The 21,606-nt window shown below is 48.5% G+C and overlaps 1 protein-coding gene across 2 annotated transcripts in view; it reads left to right on the top strand.

Annotated features, from left to right (window-relative positions):
• The window catches only part of ASTN1 (astrotactin 1), a 290,796-nt gene that overhangs the window by 249,313 nt on the left and 19,877 nt on the right, over window positions 1–21,606 (top strand). For both annotated transcript variants that reach the window (XM_040636245.1, XM_040636244.1), the window contains exons 17-18: window positions 12,844–13,112; window positions 18,668–18,801. In XM_040636245.1, the coding sequence (XP_040492179.1) occupies window positions 12,844–13,112; window positions 18,668–18,801 (403 nt within the window). The remainder of the gene's footprint in view (window positions 1–12,843; window positions 13,113–18,667; window positions 18,802–21,606) is intronic.

The raw sequence follows: 21,606 nt of genomic DNA, 5'->3' as shown, positions 1-21,606 counted from the left end.
GAATTTGAGCCCAGGCCTAACTGCCTCCTCTCGTGAGATAAGGAATTCCGGGTGAAGACTGTCTTTGCCAGCGGGGTGGTGGCCTGGGATATGATCTACTTACAGTGCCCGTCTCTGCTGCTTACTCTGAGACACATGGGCCTGCTGCACTCCTCTCTGGCCTTCCCTTCGTTTTCAAGACCAGACATCTGCTTTACTGCTTTCCTCGGTACAATATCAAAGGTCCCAGAGACAGGCCTCCTCATAGACCATGTCCTCACACACTGTTGGATCTGCGAGCTTCTGTTGGCTCAGTCGCTGAGCAAGGCCATTTCTGTCTGTCTGTCTGGCTGGCTGTTTGCTGCTGTTCTCCATCAATGGTTAGTTTCTCTACTAAAATAAGAAAATTGAGCGTGTGCACAAGAAAGAAGTGGACTTTAAGGGAGACCGTGGTGTTGGGCTTTAATGGCCAAAGTGACAGGGTGGGGACGCCTGGGTGGCTCAGTTGCTTAAGCATCCAGCTCTTGACTTTGGCTCATGACCTGAGGGTCGTGAGATGGAGCCCCGCGTCGGGCTGTGTGCTGGGCAAGGAGCCTGCTTAGGACTCTCCCTCTGCGCCTCCCCCCATGCTCTCTCTCTCTAAAAACAAACAAACAAACAAACACCAAAGTGACAAGATGGCCATCTTTACAGGGGATGACAGCTGGGCCCTGCTACGCAAAAGCCTCTTTCTTCCTTGGCAGGGCCTTTTCAGAAACTGCACTGGTCATTTTAACACTTGTAATTGTTTTAATACCTACTCTTGCAATACGTATGCAGGGAAGTGCGGCAGAATCACAGCGTCCCCTTGGTTGAACGTAATGATAACGTTCTCTCTATGATATTTGAATGAGAGGAGTTAATAATGGAATGTGTTGATGTGCACGCACCTCGGTCCTCATTGTCTGAAAGAGAGCCTGAGACCTGGCTTCCGCATCTGCCCCTCACTTGATTGTCCACAAGGGTGTTGCCTTCTTCTCACGTTTTCATCAAGTCCTTTCTCTATGAGATGAACTCGCATGACTGAGTAGATCCATTCTTGGTCGAGAGTATAAAAGTTTCCTGACTTTTCTCATTACCGCCTAAGTAGGGACTGACCACACAGTGCTTTCTGTCTGACAAAATCCAGGAAGCAGAGTCTATAGGTGGCCCATGATGGACGCTGCTGCTGGTGGCGTTCTCCTTCTCAGGGTCAGCGCGGTCCTCTCGGCTGGGGAGCACGCTTGGTTACTTCTGGAACAGTTCCGGCCAATGTCATCAGAGTCTGAATCAGTAATTTTCAAATTAGGCTGCTTGCACCCCGGGGCTCTGAGTAGATGCTTGAATGGCTCCATAAACAATAGAGTTGTTTATTTTTACCAAACAATAATGACGCCACATGCCTAGGAGTCCATTCCCCACTCTTATCTCTTTTACATATTAGGGTGACTTGAAGAATTTGTAAGAAGTGTTCTGACAATATTTGTAAAGTGAATTATTCCTGTTTAGGTTGGTGAATCCCAACACGTTATCTGAGGACTGCCGTGTTATCCGCAGTCAGAATCATTTTGGTGTGCCGGATAAAATGCACGTCCCAGCCCTGCTGCTCCACTGACTTAGTGGAAGACGGAGAAGATGAGGTTGCAGAATAATAGAAGTTTAACAGTTGGCTATTAAAGGGGATTCGGAGCCCTTCTGAAGCACTCCCCCTGCTGGAATGTCCCTGACAGTGACTGTCTTGCTTCCGCTGGAACATTTCTACTAGCCCAGAGCCCACCGTCTCCCAGGCTGCCCATCTTACTTTGTATCACTTGTAAGTCCTTATAAAACAGCCCCGCGAAGTGGATTTCAAAACTTCCTCGTGGGTGTGCCCAGGGCCCGTCTCCGAAACCTCTAACATCACTCCTCATCCTATCAGTGTCTGCTTTCCTACCCACTCCCCTACCTCACACACGGGGAAAATGAGCTTATAAAAAGACGTAGCCGTGTATATTAGCACTGAGTACTCTGCCTGACATACAGTCGGCCCCCAACGAAAATTTGAGATTCAGTAAACTCATTTCCTCTTATTTCCTTCCTTGGATCTTAATCGCGCCCTCTGAAATGTACAGAAATTCATGTGATCCCACTTCGTGTGACATCCCTTCAACTATATGGAGAGAGAGCTCCCAAGCCTGTTTCCAGGTCTTCTCGTATCCATTCCAGACTCTCCCAGTTGATGGTATGACACCGTGTCCGCGTGCCCTGGGATGCTGACTGCCCTCCCGAGTGTCAGAGTGGCTCTCCACTCGCGTCACCCAGAAGTGAACCATCTCATGTGGCTTAACATGGCACTGTTTCTGTCCCTCGCCTTGGTCATCTCACTCTCAAACACAATCTGAGACTACATCCGTGTGCCACGCATTGCCAGCCTCTTCATCTTGTAACCCTTGCTTGTCCATGCATCTTGTTCTTTCCACCACTGGCAGCCAGGCTGAGCCACTGAGGCTCCCTCACAGACCAGTGTGGGTTGCAGCTCTGGATGAAACCACATCTCATAAGAGGAGTTTGATGAAGTCTGGATGGGCAGCTGCAGAGGCCATAGTGTCTGAGAATAGAGCATGGGTCACTGAGAGGTGAAAAGGGCCTGGTCCACTCAGCACATTTTAAACTCAAGAGATGAGGACCAAGAGGTGAGGGACTTCAGCGGAATCCAAATCACCACGAGGAGCCACAGTCTGTTTAAGCGGGCGGCTCCAACGGGCAGGGAAGCAGCATAAATTTCAGTGAGGCAAAGCTAAGTGGTAACGGACTCGCAGTTCTGTCATATATAGTTAATTTGCAGAATAAATTGGTCAGAGCAGCAAAAGGATTTAACATCCAAATTCATTTGAAAAACAGAAGCTAGATGAGTATCAAGAGGAAAATGGAGACCGCTACAACATTCCCTTGCTGGTTGGAGTAGTATTATTATTGAATAATATTTTTATTAAAAATTTCTAGACCGTTTGGTAGTTAAAGATATTTATAAGCCAGACTCTACAGTGTCTCAGCAAGGCATTGAATCTCTCACCGTGGACCACATAAGCCCCAGGAGGCTCCCACCCGCATGTAACTCATGTCTGCATCCTGGCCCCACACACACACACACACACACACACACACACACACACACACTCTGCACAGCCAGGCTCTTGTCATGTGGGACCAAGGCAAATACTGGTCACATGTCAGTTCTACCCATTTCAGACCTGTCAAAGAGTTTCTCTCGATTATTCTTATCTTGTCCAGATTTGAAGCCAGAAAGAAAAGAGTCGACGAGGCCTGAGCTGGAACTTATAGGGCAGGAGACCCAGTACATGGAGGAAGAGGTAGAAGGAGTCACACAGAGAGTGTCCCTGAGGGGATGGTTCTGGCAAAGCGAAGGGGACTCATGGGCACCCGGTAGCTGGGAAACAGTGCTGCCTGGGAAGTAGAGGGCAGCATCATTCATTCCGTGTGGATCAGACTGGAAGCTCAGAGAGGCCCCCCGTGGAGCCCTCCACATTAGCAGAGGCCCACGGCGGGGCGAGAGCTCTCTGTTTCTCTCTGGCCCGGCTTCCTCTCTCTCCTTGGGCCTGGGCTACTCCCCGGAGCCATCCTGGCTCCTTCTAGGGGAGGACCCTGGGAAGGCGGGGAACTTCTGCGCTGGAGTGGTCTGAGATGCACACTTGGCTTCTCAGCTCGGCTTCCCAGACAGGAAACACAGGACTGGGGGAGGGGGGAAGGCTTAATCTCCAGACAAGTGCACGGGAGGCTCTTTGCTGGGAGCCCGCTGAGCGTGCCCACTCACTCACGTGGTCTCTCTGCTAATGGAGATTTGCAAAGAGCCATGCCGCAGGTGTTCCTCATTTTCACCTCTCTCTAAGCCTGGTCCTCCCCCTCCCTCCCCACGCCGCTCTGTCTGGCGAATCAGCAGGGATAATCCCGTGCAGCACGGCACATCCGGAAGGCTGTGACTCTGAATCTCTGTGTCAAGTTTATTTTGATGTTGACAAGAAGCTGCACACAGCTGCAGTGGGGCCTCGGGATGCAGAGGGAGCCAGAAACTTCTTCTTTCTTCTCGTTGCCTGGTGCCCTGGGAGGAAGTCCAGCAGGTGAATGGTCAGCTCCTGAGTGCCCAGCAAATGAATCGTCACTGGCGGTGGGTCAAGGGAGGGCTCACCGGGTGATATCACAATGCTGAAGCCTACGGACATTGCAGTGGGCCGAGCGGTTGTCCCCCTAAAATTCATGCCCACCTGGACCCTCAGAACGTGACCTTATTTGAAAATAGGTTGTCTGCCGATATAATTAAGATGAAGTTATCTTGGACTTACGGTGGACCCCAAATCCAATAACGGCTGTCCTTAGAAGGGAGAGGGAGATCTGGACACCCAGGAAAAGGCCACGTAACAACTGAGGCCAGGACTGGAGCAGCTCCAAGCCGAGAGTCTCCAAGAAATGCCATGAGCTACTCGAAGATAGAAGAGGTGAGGAAGGATCCTTCCCTAGAGCCTGCAGAGGGAGTGTGGCCTTGCCGACACCTTGACGTTGGACTTTCTGCCTCCGGAGCTGGAGGAATAAATTGATGTTGTTAGAAGCCACTCCGTTGGTGGTGACTTGTTTGGGCAGCCCTAGGAAATGAAGGGGGAGGATTTCATAAGAACAAAAACCTTGGGGGACCCCCGCGGAGTTGCATTTTTGGTGTCTGGTGAATGAAGAATGGGACTGTAAGAGGCCAATGAAAAAAATGGAATCATGTCAACATTGCAGAAGGGGGGTGTTCGACAGTGTACCCCTATATTTATGACACATTAGCCAAGGCTGAGGGAACAGCTATGGGGTACCAGGTGCTGGGCTCTAGGGACACACTGGTGAGTAAGACTCCACCCTGGAGGCTAGTAGGACAGACAAGGCATAAAACCAAATCTGTCTGACAGTGCTGGGCTCCTCTGGACACAGGCTCCAAGTACCGCTGGAATTACTTCTAGTAGGGACGACGGGAGCAGAGAGGCACGTGGTGAACATACAGGGAAGGCAGGAAGGCAGGAGGAAGGAGGAAGGAAGGAAGGGAGGAAGGAAGGAAGGAAGGAAGGAAGGAAGGAAGGAAGGAAGGAAGGAAAAGACAGATTCTTTGGGTGTGTGAGGGGAACAGTGGTATCAGCTCAGTCGCCCATACCCGGCACACGTGTGCACTTACTAAACGCTTCCAGATCACTCCCCCCCACACACACACCTCAGGTTTCCTGGCCTGGCCTCTATGGTGAATCCTAAGGAGGCTTTGGGGTGCAGACTTGAGGAGTTGCAGGCAAAAAGAGACCAGAGCAAGCTAAAATCCCTCTCCTTCTTGTCATGGCTATTTGTTGAACACATTGCGTGAGAACCACGACTCACGTCAGACAGCTTCTTGTGCACTGGGGGCTAGCAGTCTAGCTGATTAGAAGGGTTCATTGCTGAAGAAAAGCTGTAGGGCTTACTCGGAATTCTTGGATTTTATTTTTGATCCTCTTGAGACACATAGGCTGTGTCGAGATGGGTCTCTGGGCATCTCGGTGGGTCACTGAGCTTTCGTCTTCTTTCCCTCTTTACACGAACTTGAAGATGAACAGGTGCAGCGGGAGTCACTGCCAGGCAAAGCCTGTCTTTGTGTTTTTATTAATCCCTTGGCACATGCTGCTTTGCCAGTTTTTGGACTCAACCTCTCCTCTTAAATGGACCGTCGCTATCACTGACCAAAGCAGAGGCTGACAGAGGCTTTGGTGAGTTCTGGTCAGAGGTCTGGTCAGTTTTCGATTCAGCTAACCGTCTCCATGCCAAAGAGGACTCACGACATTGGCAAAGACAAAGTGCTGAGCGCACACCAAAACTCCAGCTTCCCATGAGCCTAATTAGCCAAAAGCCTCAACCAGACAATTATTTGTTTGACAGCACACCCATTAAGGGGGGGGGGCAATCTTAAGAAAATGTAACCTTATGTTATTGATCAATTTTTAAAAGCCTTCTGGGGTCTCTATACCGTTTTATTTCCGTCTCTTACAGCTTCCAAATCTGCATGGTCATAATTGATGAACAAAATGGTCACCTGGAGGTGCCTTGGGGAGAGGTTTAATTCTGCTTGGTAGGCAATGCTTCACGAGGCAGGCAGAAAATTGGAAAACTGCATTTTTAGAGAAGAAAAATGTCAACAAAAATTGGAGGAAAAATAAGCATTTTCTGGCTAAGTATCAATTAAACAAAAGATTCAATTTTCCAGAAGACACCTTTTCTGCCACCTCCCAGTTAATGGTGCTTTGCTAAGGTGCCCAGTGGATATTTGATGACTGCTAATTATTTACACTGGACCTCACCACACCCAGAGATCTTGCTCATCCTGGTTACAAAGACCATTTGCTATTTCCAGAAACTTCCTGAAGAAATACCAAAGAACTAAATCTGAAGTTTCAGAAACTTTAATTGTAGAACAAAAGGTAAAGAATAGATCCTGACAAAATGATTTCTAAAAAAAAGTTGTGAATTCATTTGTAGGGAAGGACAGAACATAAACCCTATGGAGTTGGGACTGTTTCTGAACGTGTCGGACAATCGCGGACCAGTGGTTTTCTAGTATTGAATCCCAAAAGCACATCCCCAAAGATGTGCTTCTTCTGAGCTAATGGGTAGTGATGAATGCACGGCTGGAAACTCGGGTGGGCGCCTGTGTACAGGCTGAGCGGGGGCCAAGGAGGAAAACCGCAGAAGACAGAAGTTTTCGTGTTTCATCCTTAGGACCGTTCTCGGGGTCCAGGTGTCCCCCGACTCTTGCTGTTACAACCACTGTCCTTTTTTGCTGGGGAAGTGGGATATGCCATGCGGAATCCCCTCCAAGTGCTCAGTTCCCAGAGCGGCCCACACCCCCACAGCGATGTGCCTCCCACCTCAGCTGCTATTCGGTGCTCACGGCCCAGGACACCAATCAGATCCTTTAGCCCCTCTGTGACGTTGGTGGCTACAACTTTCTCACATTGACTAGTCGCAGGAGAACCACCGTCTGCTCCTCGGTGCCACAATGGGCTCCTTTTCTTAAGCTTAAGTCCTTCATCCCCAATAACCTTTGGGATGCCTGTGTGTGTGTTACACAATTCACGAGATGTACTTCTGCAGTATTCCTCGAATCCTTGCAACTCTATAGATCCTCTCAAGCCAGGTCACATTTGTACCTGAAAGGAGGGGAGCTTGTTCTGGATTGATGTTCCAGTTTTTAGGAGAAAACTAGAAAAATCTCCAAAGAACCCAGGACAGCAAAGAGGGAAATGAATTGAAATCCTGTCTCATTAGTACCTCATCACTTTGTATACAAGTCATTATGAATGATTTATTAATTCGACAAACATTTGTAGGCATTCAATAAATATTTGCTTAATGAATTGTCGAACGCATTAGCTACTTGTTAGGCACTGTGGGCTATGACACTGGAAGAACAAGACACGGTTTGGCCCCCAAGGAGCCCATTTGATGGTGTGGCTGGTGGGCGGGTTAGGCAAGTAGACAGGCAGTGTGAGAAGAATTAATTTTAGAGAGTACTCGCTCCATCCCAGGCACCGCGAAACTCTCTTCACGGATTATGTCAGTTAACCTTAACCACAGCTTTACTAAATCAATTCGGTTATTATCTCCTTTTTACATATGAGAAAGCCCAGGCACAGAAAGGTTAAGAAACTCACCCCAAATTGTACAGCTCGCAAGGGATAAGGGCAGAAATCAATCCCAGGCTGCCTGACTCAGACCTCACTCTCTAAGCTGCTGTGCCCTGGGGGCAGCCGTGGACGAGCAGAGGAGTGGATGGTTCGAGGAGGTAAAGGATGAGAAGACTGGGTGATTGCTTGGAAGGGCAAGGGCGAACCAGCAAGGAAGCCAAGACTTCCGTGTTGAGCCACGAGGAAGCTGGTGTGTTTTGCGGACTTAGCACCGTCCGGCGAGGAGCAGCTTGCTGGGGACAGTTTGCAGGAATGACCGCAGCAGCTGGGGACACGTTGAGTTTGAGGTGCCTGTTGGACATTCAGGTGGATTTCAAGCAAGCTACGAATGAGGCTCTGTTATACTCACGGAAGAGGTCCTGGCTAGAGGCAAGAGAGTTGGCTGTTGTTGGAATAATGCTTTGTTCTTGCCGCTTCGTTGTTTAAAGCTTTAGTAAGGGGTAGCTGTTTGCAAATGCTTTGGTTGTATTCTTTATGTTGGACTTGCTTTTAAAGTTTAAATCTATGATAGTGAGTTATTATATTCACCCCCTTTACCCTTCCCAAAAAATATATACCCTCTGTATGCGTGTGTGTGTATATATATATAGAGAGAGAGAGAGAGAGATATGATGGCTATGGATACACTTGAACTAGGTAAAGGAGTTTCCCAGATAAAGACACAGTTACTGGCCCCAAACACTCATTGTCTCCTATAGAGAAGTAGAGAGAAGTGGCCAGTTCATACCCTCTCTTCTTTCCCCTGTTTATTAATCCATCACACTGTATTTTATTCACGTCTCAGAGACTATTTTATGGCAAGGCTAGGAGTTCAGTTTAAGTCATCCAGGGTGACTCGAACCTCTTTGTCCAAGGACGTGACCCGAGCATCCTAAGACACTGATCCGAGCCGGAGCGCACGGGTGGAAATGTGAATTCAGATAACTCCAGGACACCCGTGTGAACAGGGGTAGGCTGGGGAGGGGATGGAAGGCGGGGTGTCGCAGTTGGCCATGGCCATGCTGCATTTACCCCATGTCAAGCTTTCTTTCCCGTAGATCCTAAGTTGTCGCCGAGAGCCGGGATCTAATTAGTTTGCATTTGATTTCTTTGCTTCCTAATGAACTACCTCTGTAGTTCTAGCTGTGATGTCATTAGCATCTCATTGCCTTGGGCACCAACTCGGGAGAGAGAGTCTTAAGCAGTCCCAGAATCCTACAGGAATAGTACCAATTTACTTCATAACAACTCATCCACCGCCATGACCTGTCAGTTCCTACCAGCAAAGCAGACCCTGCATGAGGGTGGGTCCGTCACTTTCATCATGCTCGTATGGTTCCTGAGTCTAGGAGGGTCAGGATGTGTACACCTAAGGCCATGGGCACATCCACAATGAGATTCCGAACGTTGAGGATGCCAATATTCTCATTCCACAATATTCTTTTGGGGAAATTCATCCACTGTGTGCTGTAGGATACAGATTTAGCCTAAAGCAAATGGCATTTATTTATAGCAAACTGTATTTGCAAAATGCTTTGCAGTTTTGGGGTTGTTAACTACGTTGCAGGTTGGCTGTTCTTCTACTCATAAGAAAGCTAAGTGTCATGGCTGGACTCCAAAGCCTCCCTGAGAGCAAGGAGATGAATTCTGCAAACAGGGATCAGAGGGGCCACACCTGGGTGTTCTCGACCAAAAGGCACCTTTGCCAATTCTAATCCTTTAAGATTTCAGTTGCAGCTTCTTTCTTATGTCCAGAGACTCTGTAACTTGTTGAAATCACATATTCGTTTTATTAAAAGACAGTGTAGTGTCTTAAAGTGATAGAGCATTTCCACTCAGGGTCTAGAGGGCAGAAGAGGCAAGAAGTACCTACGGACTGTAGTCGGAGTGGCCATGGAGAGGGGAGCCACTGAACCATAAGGAAATGAGGTGGGGTCTCCTCCCTATGACTCTCCACACACCAGCCTCTCTACTGCCCACTCCAACACTGAGGGGGAGTTAAAAGCAAATGTCAAAGATCAACTCTCCTGATGCTTTTAAGATTTCAACTGCTCTTTCACTTGCCACAGACATGATGGTTATAGGTGCTCTCTTTGGGCAAAGGGAGATTTATCTGGGCTTTCACCACCGGACTCCATCATTTTAAGGAGTATTTCCCAATTGTGTCTTTAACTGCGCATGGAAAATGCATTTCCTCTTTGAAAAATCTGTCCCTCACACACAACTCTATTCTTTGCTGGAGCCTGGATAGATGGCTTTGGGAGTTCCCTGCTCATACCCTCTGTAGAAATCCACCTCCTCTCTCGACAGCTCCGTACTGCATGACGAGGGGACTGGAGGGACCTTCACCAGGCCCGCTTTCTAAGGACCTGAATATTTTCAGGAGAAAGAAAATAGGATTCTGGATTAAAAGAAGAGTTTGGAGGTCTGCCACCATCTTCTTTTGCATCCTCCTCCCCATGCCTCTCTTCTCCCTAACCTTGCACCTATCTGGGGCTGGAGAATATTGAGGGGGATTCGCTGAATCTTGATTTTAATTGTGATAGTCAGAAGACACCCGCCAGGGAACAGCCCCTCAAATGTTTACAGCAATTACAAGCCTTAATGATGGAGCGCTGGAGGGCAGGGAGGTGGTCGCTCAGCTCCACTGTGTTTGAGGACGCAGTGCCCTCTAGTGGCCGCATCTTTCTGTCAGAACGGTGCAACCGAAGTAAGGACCGGGCCAGCGTCCTACACAGGGATGTGTATGGGGTGCGTGGTGGGGAGGAGGGGGCAGAGTTCCTGGGTATTTGGGGATTAAAGGTGAAAGAAAAGGAATTTGGTGGCATATTATTTTCCCCTTGAAGTAAATTTTACTCCATGTGAAGGATATCCAGGGGGATTTTAATTTTCTGTCTCTGTGTGTTTCTCCTTGGGACCCATTTTATGGAATTATGTTACTCATTAATTTTTTACTATTTCATTGAAAAAATGGCACCACAACGTTTTTAAGTAGCCAGGTATTACTTTTCCGTTCGTTTTTCTGTGGTGCCAAAGTGGCCACACACAATTCACCGCAAATACTTCCTCTCACAGAAGTCATTTTAGACTTGATATCCCCATCTAGTGGTCATTTCTTGGGAACTCTCTCCCAGCCCAGGCTGAATCCTTTCTCAGCAAGGACCGCTGTGGGTTGATGAAATGCCTCTGACTGTAAGGGTCATGAGGGTCCTCCAAGAGACCCTCAAGCTCTCTGGCAGGGTTTGCACAGCAAAATTTTTTAAACTTTGCCTTGAAAAGAAACACTGTGTCTTTTCTGATTTTTTTTTTTAATTTCATTCACTTTCCCAGTGAAAGAAGGCCTGTTTTTCTAGAAATCATTTCGAGAATCCAAGACCTCATTCACCTCACTTATCTCTGGCTGGTCCTTATAGCCTGTTGAAGAAGATGGAGGCCTGGCGAGGGGCTGGGTGAGGAGAGTCCTGCAAGACTGCGCTCACTTTGCAAATACTTCCAGCCACGGGGTTGACCAGGTGCCTGAACCTGAATGTCAGTCAAGATTTACGTGTGGCTCTGAGTGACTCTGGGGCTGGCTGGTGTGGGCTTCTGGGCCTCCTGTTTGATAACATCGTTCTTCGCTTTGGTGGGTGCAAGTTACGCAGTTCTTATAACTAGGAAAGTCTTCAGTTCAACTCTGGGTTTGTTATTAAACAAATTGCAAATGTGAAATAAATTAGATCTCACACTTACAGTCACGGAGTGAGTGCTTTGCGTTAGTGCGCAGAAGGAGTCCTGTGTCGGTGGGGCTTCTGGATGAAGATGCCTCATCCGCATAATGAAACAACTGTGTTGAAACGTCGCAGGACGTTTCCAAATGGGCTCATAGCAAACATGAGGGAGGAGAGCAGAGAGCTCCCTGGACCCCGCAAGACAGAACCCTGTGAGAACACCAGTGAGTTGTAGCTCACAGTCACCTTCTGAAACCCCTTTGCAAACCGTTCCAGCCATATCCCCCAAAGATCTCACCCATCAAGTGCCACATTCCTGAGCGGTCCAAGAGGACCAGAATGAATGTTCTGTGTCTGCCCCTTGTTTCCAGAAGCCCAGTGGTCTCCATGAAATTGTTTCATGTCCGGGCCTGTAGCTGTGTCATGATGGGTCTGGGATCTCTTACGGAGCCTGAGGGCTTTGGTCAGAGGACTGTACTTCCATCTTCGTCTAGCATGAATAAGTTAGATGGGAAATCATGAAGGCCTGGAAGACAAATACCAAGCCGTGTTTTCTTCCACAGGGAACAAAGTATTACTTATTTTCAGCTAGGCATTCCTCATCTTTGTCACCAAAAATAAACCAAGAATTTCTCTAACTACCTTCACTCATCAATCAAGGGCGTTATAAATCCCTTTCTTTGGAGTGCTGTGGAGTGCCCAGACTCCCTCCTGTCTTCCATGCATTGATGAATCATGAAGCAGAAAAGTCCTCTTCCCCCCCAATGACTTAAAGGCTTTGGAATCTGACAAAACTGGATTCAGATCCCAGCGCTTACAGCATACTAGCTGTGCCATCTTAAGGCTCTTGACCTCACTTTCCTCCTCCATAAAATGGGTGCAATAGTAGAACTGCGGGCAGAGAATTCTTGTAAGGGTGGAAGGAGGCCTGCAACAGCTCTCACTTCGTAGTTTAGGTAAATCTCACCTATAGTTATGATCAAAACTCTCACGATGATGACTGGACGTGCACTGGCCGCTGTGTTGCCATGTATTCATCACGCGCGCTAGAGGTAGGTACATTGAATATCTTCCTTTTACGGAGGAAGAAACAGAGCCCTGGAATGCCCCCTGTTGTTACTGTTTGGATTATTGACGACAGTCGTAGATCGTCACATACACGGCAGACGCATCCCTCGGAGGGGATCGGCGCAGCTGAGGCGTCTCCAAAAGGAAACCACCCGCTCTCACATTTGGAAGGGCTGTTTCCAACTCTAATAGGTTACAGGGAGGACGCGTTCCCCACATTGACAGGGACGGCAGAATCACATCCCGAACGTGTCTGGGACCTTCCTAGGATATGACTCCAGCACTCAGGGGCCACAAGATCACGCAAGACCTTGCTCTTTTGCCTGCCTCATTGTTCCTTTTCACTTTGTGTCTGGCAGGCAACTCCCCATCCGATGAGTCGGAGGAGCGGGAAAGAGACCCCAAGGTGCTGACGTTCCCAGAATACATCGCCAGCCTGTCAGAGTCCGGCACCAAGCGCATGGCAGCTGGAGTCCGCATGGAATGCCAGAGCAAGGGACGATGTCCCTCCTCCTGCCCCCTGTGTCATGTGACATCCAGCCCTGACACTCCTGCTGAGCCAGTTCTGCTGGAGGTGACCAGAGCAGCCCCCATCTATGAACTGGTGACCAACAACCAGACCCAGAGGGTAAGAGGCCTGGGACCCAGGGGACTCAGCGAAGCATCAGCAACAACAGAGGGTCTTCCGAATGGCCTTGAGGGGGGCGGTGACAGGGTGTAGTTGAGCTCCGTGCTAGAATTTGGATGCTGAGACTTTTTGTTTAGCTAATCCAGACACATAATTTGCTTAGATTTGCATGTTTGCATATTAAGTCGAATCAGTGCATCCACAACACCCATGGTCATGGCGCAGGAGTCACAACTCAGCATTTGTGTAGACTCGTGAGCAACAAGGGCTGGGAGGAAGAAGGTAGATCAGGAGGCGTGGCATTCATAGTCACCAAAGTCATTGTTCAGAAAGCCTCAGGGGACAGTTATGGGGGAAGGCTGGCTCCCCGAACAGATCCCAAGCCTGGACTGGCTGCAGCGAGGACAGAAGGAGTGCATCAGGCATAGGTCCCAAAGGGAAGGGTCTGATCTTAGCCTGGGGGGGGATGGTTTCCTGTCCATGGCTCTGATTCTAAGAACAAAGACCACAAAACACCACATTCATGCAAATCTTCTGCCTTATATTATACTGCGAGGTCATGACATGTCCCAACCACCCCTGCTTTCCCTCTGTGGCTCCCCTTCCAAAGGTGCTACGAGAAAATGAACGGCCCCAAAGGGATAAGCGAGAAGTGTGGCAGAGACAGGGGGTGGCTTAGCTCATTCCTTAGCTCTCTGATCCCCTCAAGGACAGAAAGAACAGAGTCGGTCACAACACACACAACAGCAACGATGATGACAATGACAAGAATAAAAACAAAAGCTCAGAGTGTGGGGCTTCTGACACTACAGGCAAAGGTGACCTTGAGGGACAAGACAGTAGAGTCGGAGCAGAGAGCTCCTTACCTGCCTGAGAGCTGTGCCCATTCATGTAGGATGATAACTGCTTTCTCTTTCCCCTTTAAGGGACACCTGGTGAGTCACAGTTGTTGAGCTGTGGTGACGTTGAGCTTAGGTGATGCTCAGACCGGAAGGGATTTTTGCACGTGTGTGCTGCTTTCGCCTTTCCGCCTCTGCCAATGATAGTTCACCGAGTGTTGGAAAACAAGGTTCCTCACAGACACAAAAGGAAAATGGTTCCTTTGGCCTATGAATTGCTTTTCATTCTCGTGGAACTGACTGGGGAAGAAGAGCTGGGGAGAAGAGACCACGGAAGAGGGGCTTGCAAGGATGATGAGGAGGACAGGTTGATGTCACCATGGAGACCCAAAGCTGCAGTGGCTTTAATCCAGTGCCCTTACCTGCCCCACTTTGTCTTCTGGGAGCACCCAAGGCTGCTGCAGCTGGTGCCCCAAGAGCTCCTGAGCACTTGCCCCGGACCAGCAGAGGCAGGAAGTAGACTCACAGCACCGCCCTATGGGACAAGGCGTGCAAAGCTGCAGAGTAGAGAAGAACTGGGAGGGAGAGGAGGACAAAGACTTCCAGCGTCCTGCAGGGGCATCGGGGTAAAGTGGGGAAGCTGAAGGAATTTGTGTCTTTAGCTTCTCCCTCCCTGGATCTTCTACTTGCCAGACCTTGGCGCTTCCCTGTCTCCCTGCACTAGTTTTAAGAGAGGGGTTGGGAGAGATCATCCATCTGGCCATATTTGAACATTGTAATTTCTGAACACATAGACAAGGTGGCCCGAGGTGCTTCCATCACCATCCCATGTTTCTTCTCTCTCATTCCTTAGACATATTCTGTCTTCTCTGCTCATCCTCTCTGTTCCTCTGCTTTTCCTTCTAATTTTCCCTTTCTCACAAAGAATGCAGACATGGAGTGAAGAAGCAAAGGAAAAGGGGTGCTAAGTCACGACACCAGTAAACTCCAAGTGTGTTCTTATCTCTACCCCTCTGGTAGGTCTGGGGCCAATTGTCTCACCTCTCTTAGCCTCTTTGGCCTCCTCCTGTTGGACTAGATCATCTATGATGTCATATTTCAGTCTAGTGATTATAACCCACCAGATGTCTCCAACCCAACATCTTCTACCCCCAAACAGTTACCATTGTGCTTCAGTCTCGGTCGATGGGATTCTCATTGCCCAAGCTCGAGGCCAAGTATGCTTCCCTGACTTTTCGTGTCACTCCCTAACATCTGTCTATCACCAGGGACTACAAATACTTTGAATCCATCCTGCTGTGATTGTACCCCCATCACAGTCATCCACTGTAATAGCAGGCCACCATCTTCTTGTCACAGTAGTTTCTTACTGGTTTTCCTGTGAGACCAGTCAGAGTTTTCTGTCCTATACGGACATCAGATCCTGTTGCAGCAGGCCAATTCGGTAGCTCTGCAGAAAGTCCTTAGCATATCGTGACAAGGGCAGTTCATTGTCCCTTACATGGTTAGGTTGTGCCCACTCCATATTCTATCCTCTAAATTTTAACTCTTGGCATCTCCTTAAACACAACACATTTTCTGTTGTGCATCTGGCCCTTCAGACTTGTCACTCTCTTTCCCAGGAATGGCCTTTCCAACTTTTCTGCCCCCAGCAAACTCCTGCTATGACAGTACTTCCAGGTTTCACCTCAAGCATCCACAGCTGTGACAAGCCCTCCCTTATTCTCCCAGGCCAGCCCCTATTCCTTCAAGTGGCTCCCGTTGTCTGTGCCCCTACATCTCCTGAAGCTGTCATGAGTGCTCATGCTTTTGTTCACATATTTGTCCTGTAGACTCTAAGAAGCACTCGTTCTTCTATGGAATCCCAGTGCCTAGCAGTAGCTGACACATAGTTGGCACTCCGCTGAATAAATGAATGGAATAAATAAATGGAAGAATGAACGGACAGGTGAACTTGGCCTGAAAGTTCAGCTGTTTTCCCTAAAACAAAAAAAGAACAAAAATGGGAAAATCCTGATTTCTTTTCTGGAATCAGGATTAAATCTAATAACAAATGAGGATCCCCATGCAATGCCCACCACAGTGTCGATACCAAGAAAAATGTAATTCTTTTCCTCTTCCTTTCCAAAAGGGCTCCTTCTTGATTCCCTCTTCTACCCCATCCTACCTTCTGCAGTTACTGATAGCCCAGAATTCAGGAAGTAGGCACTTGTGGAATTGTGTGAACCGAAGGTGGAAAGTTAAAGTTTTTGAAGAAATGTCTGTCATCATAAGTGTTAGTCCTTACTCCTCTGGGTTGAAAATCCGATCATGTTGCTCCCCTGGGTTAAAGAACTTTAATGGCTTTCCCCTGGCCTTGGAATGTGACACCACCCCTTACCATGGACCACACGGCCTCCATGACTGGCCCCCTGCCACTTGCTGAGCACCTCTTTGCCCTTAGGCTCTTAGGAACCTTTTCTCAGTTGATTTTAGAGGTCAAGTTTCACCCAGGCTCAAGTCATCTCAATGTTGGTTTTTCCGCCTGGAGTACTTGCCCATCTTATGTGACCAGATACCTCTTGATCTATCCTTCCCAATTCAGATAACACACATCCTCATGGAGGCCTTCCCAAACCCCTCTGTGAGACTCTCCCCCTTCTTTGTCCCTCCTGTCCCAATTCAAACTTTTCCTTTGGAGCCCTTACTACCACTCCTAGTTATTTGGTTACTTATGTGACTTTCGTTTGTTCGGCTCTTTATTAGTTGACTGCAAGACTTATGTGGGCAGGGGCCGTATAGGTCTCATGCACCACTGTACCCTTAATGCTTAGCCCAGGAACCAGACCCTTACAGGCGCTTAGCTAGTAATTATGGATTAAAGACTGTAAGTGGGCAGCCACAATGTCCTTTTTATTCCAACTCGCTCAACCAAAGTCAGTTTTCCTAGTTTAAGAAAGTGTACTTTTGATTTGAATTTGGCTCAGTCAGGCAAAGCATGAAGTGAGCACCTATGGTGCCCCGGGCTTCCTGCTGGGAGCCGTCAGAGAATCAGTCACGTGGAGCCCAGGTTCTGTTGTGGCCCCCCGTCACCAGCCTGTGACCCGACCCCATCAGTAACCTCTTTGACTCTACGTGTCCTCCACTGTAAATCCTGTTTACCGTGGAGCTCAAACCACAGTGTTAGCCCTGAAAGGGCCTTGAAATTCTAAAACTACACATATATTATACTGACAATCAAGAATTGGTCCCTGCTCCCTAGAAGCTCCCAATCTGGGGGGGGGGGGTAGAAGGGTATGAGAGGGGCAATATGGACCCTTATTTCAGCTATTCTAACCTAAGAATGGCCTATGTGAAGTTCTGAAGGAATGTAACTTGGGGTATTGGCTTTCAGGTTGGACATTTCGATTTTTGTAAGATTATCTGTCTTTTTTTTCCTTATTCTTTTCTTTTTTCTTTTCCTTCCTTCCTTTTTTCCTTCCTCCCTCCCTCCTGCTGCACCCCCCCTTTCATTTTTTTTGCTCTAAAATTTTCCAAGATGGCTGCTTCATTTCTCTAATTTACTGTTTCTATGTGGGTTTGGCAAGAGTGGGTCAGAGAGAAGAGACTCACAGGAAAAGCAGAGGCTGCAGGTGGTGAGCTGACCCGGAGAGAAAGCTGACCTCGGCCAGAGTGTTTGGCCACGTGCCCTCTTCCCGTCCCTGGGCTGGGGTTGAGGCAGCAAGGTCCCACGGAGGGGTCAGTGCCCATCAGGAATTGCCCCATCTCAAGTTCTATTCCCTGACTAGTCTAATTTTATCCTTTTGTGCTTTCATAGAATAGGGAATATCTGCTGTGAAATCACTGTATGTGAAGAATTATTCTGTGCTCTGTGGCGTTTGTATGCTTCCACATAAGACCCAAGCCTGTCATTCAAACACCATAATTGCTGACATTTATTGATGACTGGCGTACTATTTATATGTGACTAATGCGTGCACAGCACAGGTACTAAGCTATGCCCTTTGGCGTCTATTATGTCATGTAATCATCACAACAGCCCTCTGAGGAGAGTGCTGTTTCTATCCCATTTTTCCATGGAGGAAACCAAGTTGATCTAATTTGCCCCAGGTCACATGGAGTGAGTGGCAGAGCTGAAATCCTCACCCAGGGCGGACAGCTGTGGAGCGCAGGTCTTCACCTGTGTGTTGCGCTGTTCCCACCTTCTACCAGGAAAGAGAGGCCTCACACACGAGCACAACCCCAGGCAGATCTGCGTAAATACTGCACGGGGGGTACATGCGGAAGGAACGCAGCAGAGGTTGTGCTGGGCAGGGTGCAGAGGGCAGATGAGGGTGCACAGAGAGGCGTTTGAGAAAGGACCACGTGCCTAAGGGCAGGGGAAGAGGGGTCAGGGCAGTGGATGGTCAAGAGGTTGTTGTTGCTAGGGCCCCAGGTGTGGACTGACGGATGGAGAAGGAGGGAGAAGTAAGACTTGCTTCCAAGGCTATCGCCCTAAGCACAGAGGTGAACTGGCCCATTAATGAGAGAGCAGCGCCGGAAAGGTCCTACGAGGTCTAGCTTCCCAGAACTCGTCTCCTGGGGTAGGAATTTTAGATCCAAAAATGGTGAAGTGGTGCCCCAGCATACTGGCTGGAAGTCATCTAGAACCAAGCAGAGCCTGGGTTCTGTCTCTTGACTGTGGTGACCCAGCCCTGGCTCCTGGACACTCACTCTGCCCTCTGCCCTCTCTTGCAGCTCTTGCAGGAGGCCACCATGAGCTCACTGTGGTGCTCAGGGACTGGAGATGTCATCGAGGACTGGTGTCGCTGCGACTCCACGGCTTTTGGAGCGGACGGACTCCCCACCTGTGCGCCTCTCCCACAGCCTGTGTATGGCTCCCTTTCTCTGCCTCTCTTTTACTTGCTCACCTCTCTCAGTTCTGCAAACACACATTACAGAGCATGCACTTGTTACAAAGCAAAGGGGCGGGGGCCGGGGAACAGGAAGAAAAACACGAGGCAGCACCTGGCCTCAGCCAGCTTTCAGTCTTAGGGGAGGCAGGCACACAGAGGGTCATAGGAGAAGACATGGTTTATAAGAATTATTGGAGAAGATTAAGTCAAGTGTGAAAGGGAATGGTCAAGTCTGAATTTGGGGGATGGTGAAGGCCATACTTGAATTTCTCCTTGAAGGTAGAGAGGGTAGGACAGCATGGCCAGAAGATCAGAGGGGTAAACTGACGTTGCAGTGGAGTAAGTGAGAGATCAGTAGTGAGACCCTACTAGGCCAACGACACATTTCCTGGGTGGCAGTGCCGTGTGGAACCATTAGGTTTTGCTATCCCTTCCATTTAAGAGACAAGGAAATGCATTCAGATGGACTGAATGATTTTTCCAAGGTCATCAAACAGAGCAGAGCTACCACGGCTAAGAGGCCATGATCTCAGCCATGATAGCGTAGAGAGGACACAACGGAGAGATGACGTTGGGTAGAACCAACAGGGCATTGTGGGTGACTTGCAGGTGTAAGAGGGAGAAGTTGAGAATGGACCTAAGACTTCAGCCCCTGGTGGCTGGGAAGATGAATAGGCCGCCTCTGAGAAAAGAAGCATCAGAGGATATGCAGGTTTGAGGAGAAGGCTGTGTCTGGTTGGACTCACCTTGGAGACAGAGCAGGGTAGTCCTACCGAGATGTTCAGTGGTAGAGAGAAAGATGGTTTGGAGAAATAGACACTAGAGATAAGAAGATTTAAATCAACCCCAAAGAAATGAGCAATGGAACCATAGCTATGAGAAAGGATACTCCCGAATAAGTATCAACTGGAGAAGAGAGGGTCGGAGACGGGCATTAGGGGCTATCTGCATTTGAGGGGTGAACAGAGTAAAAAGGGCTGGTAAGGTGGTTCAGGATGAACATGTCCAGTTTCTTCGCCCTTGGGGAAGGCTGAATAGAACTGGCCAAATCCCTGTAAATCCTGACGGGCTAAGGCCCGAGGCAGACACCCGCTTAGCCTCTACTATGTCATCTGCCCTGGGAGTGAAGCACAGACGTATGGGGTCTAGTAAGGAGTGCTGGCAGAAAGCTGGAGTTGCATGGCCCCATGGATTGGTGAGGTGATGAAAGCCCAAAGGCAGGGTCAGGACCTGCAGGAGTGGGAGGGCCGAGTCAGCAGGAGAGAGCCAGCAGGAGGACGCCAGCAAGTAAGAGGCTGGCCGTGTGGATGCTGCCCTCTGTCCTGTTGCAGGGAGGTGCTGGTGGGCATCAAAGAGCCAGGACTGACCAGGAAGAGAACCAAGAAAGAGGAGAACACAACAGTAGACTGTCAGTGCAAACTAGTGTCTTCTTTTGTCTACATGTCCTCTCTCTCTGGTAGTTTTAGATACAGCAGCGCTTGGCTTCTTGCTCTTTAGGGCCATGACTTGGATCTCTTGAGTCAAAAGAGAATCAAGCTCATTCTTAGTCAAAGTCCTTTCTTTTGGTATAAAGGGAGCCACTAGAAGCAGATGGCTTTTCTAGATGGATTCACCCACTAAGAAAATTACCTGAATTTTGACACAACACTGAAGCCACTAAACAGTTACCATCGGGTGGACACGAGATCCAACCATTGATGTCTCAGGGCTGACTTCCTTTCTAAACCTGTGTTTACTATAGCAATAACATTGCTAAAGACCAAATTGGGCTAAATTTCCATAAACAGGCACATCTATTAAGGATTTCACTTCTCTTGTCAACTTTAACCACTTCTTTTAGTAGCAGACCTTCGTTTCTTGAATGTTTCTTGGTAATTGGAAATAGAAATGCACTCTGGTTTTACACGAATCTATGTAAATCATGCGTGCTGTTATTTCTCAGTAGAGGCCGGCTTTCGTCCACATTTTCACAGAATCTGACTTCTCAGAAAGGCTTAGTTACTTACTTAAGCTTCCTAATGCTTTTTTTCTTCAAAATAGCACTCAGCATATGACTCTAATTAATGAATTTGTCAATATCCGCACTGTTTTGGGTCTGTTCCATCTTTCATGTCATACGCAAACTATGCACCCCTTCATAGTAAGCCACTAAAGAGCATGTGTTTTGCATTATTTTCCCACTGGTTGAATTCCTTGCTATTGCTCCCACAGCCTCCCGTGATTTCTTCTTAAAGTTCTTATCACACATTATTATAATCACATGTATAATTGTACGTTTTTCTGTTGACCCCTCCATAAAAGAAGGGGCTGGGGTTGGCTCGTGTACCACTGCCTCTTGAACACCAAGCACATTCCGATACATAATAGGTGCTCAACAAACATTTGCTGAATTGAAATGGACCGTTGCCTTTGTGTGCTCCATCCGTAGCCCCTGGCACAGTGACCCCCTGAGATCAGTGACAGGCATCTGTGAGCTGAGTAGAGAGCAGAGGTCGATGATTATGGGAGGGCATGAGATATGGGGACCAAGGATGAAAGTGAACAGCAGGGATGCATGAGACGGAGGGACACTGGAGTGAGCAGGAGCCGGGAAAATCCCCACCAGCCAGTGGTCTAGAAAGAAACCCGGATTTGGAAGCCAGTGAGAAACCTGAGACACACCTATGAAGTCAGAACAAGGCAGCAAATTGAAACCACTTGGACAATTAGGAGATCCGTACCACGAACGTCAATAATGTGTAGTGAGTCTTTGCAAGGCACAAAGACGAATGAGATGGCAAG

Source organism: Ursus maritimus, unplaced genomic scaffold, assembly GCF_017311325.1.
Source record: "Ursus maritimus isolate PB19 unplaced genomic scaffold, ASM1731132v1 scaffold_2, whole genome shotgun sequence".
NCBI classification, from domain to species: Eukaryota; Metazoa; Chordata; class Mammalia; order Carnivora; family Ursidae; genus Ursus; species Ursus maritimus.
Note: the sequence above shows the minus strand (reverse complement) of the source record. Positions and strands in the feature narration are given on the sequence as shown.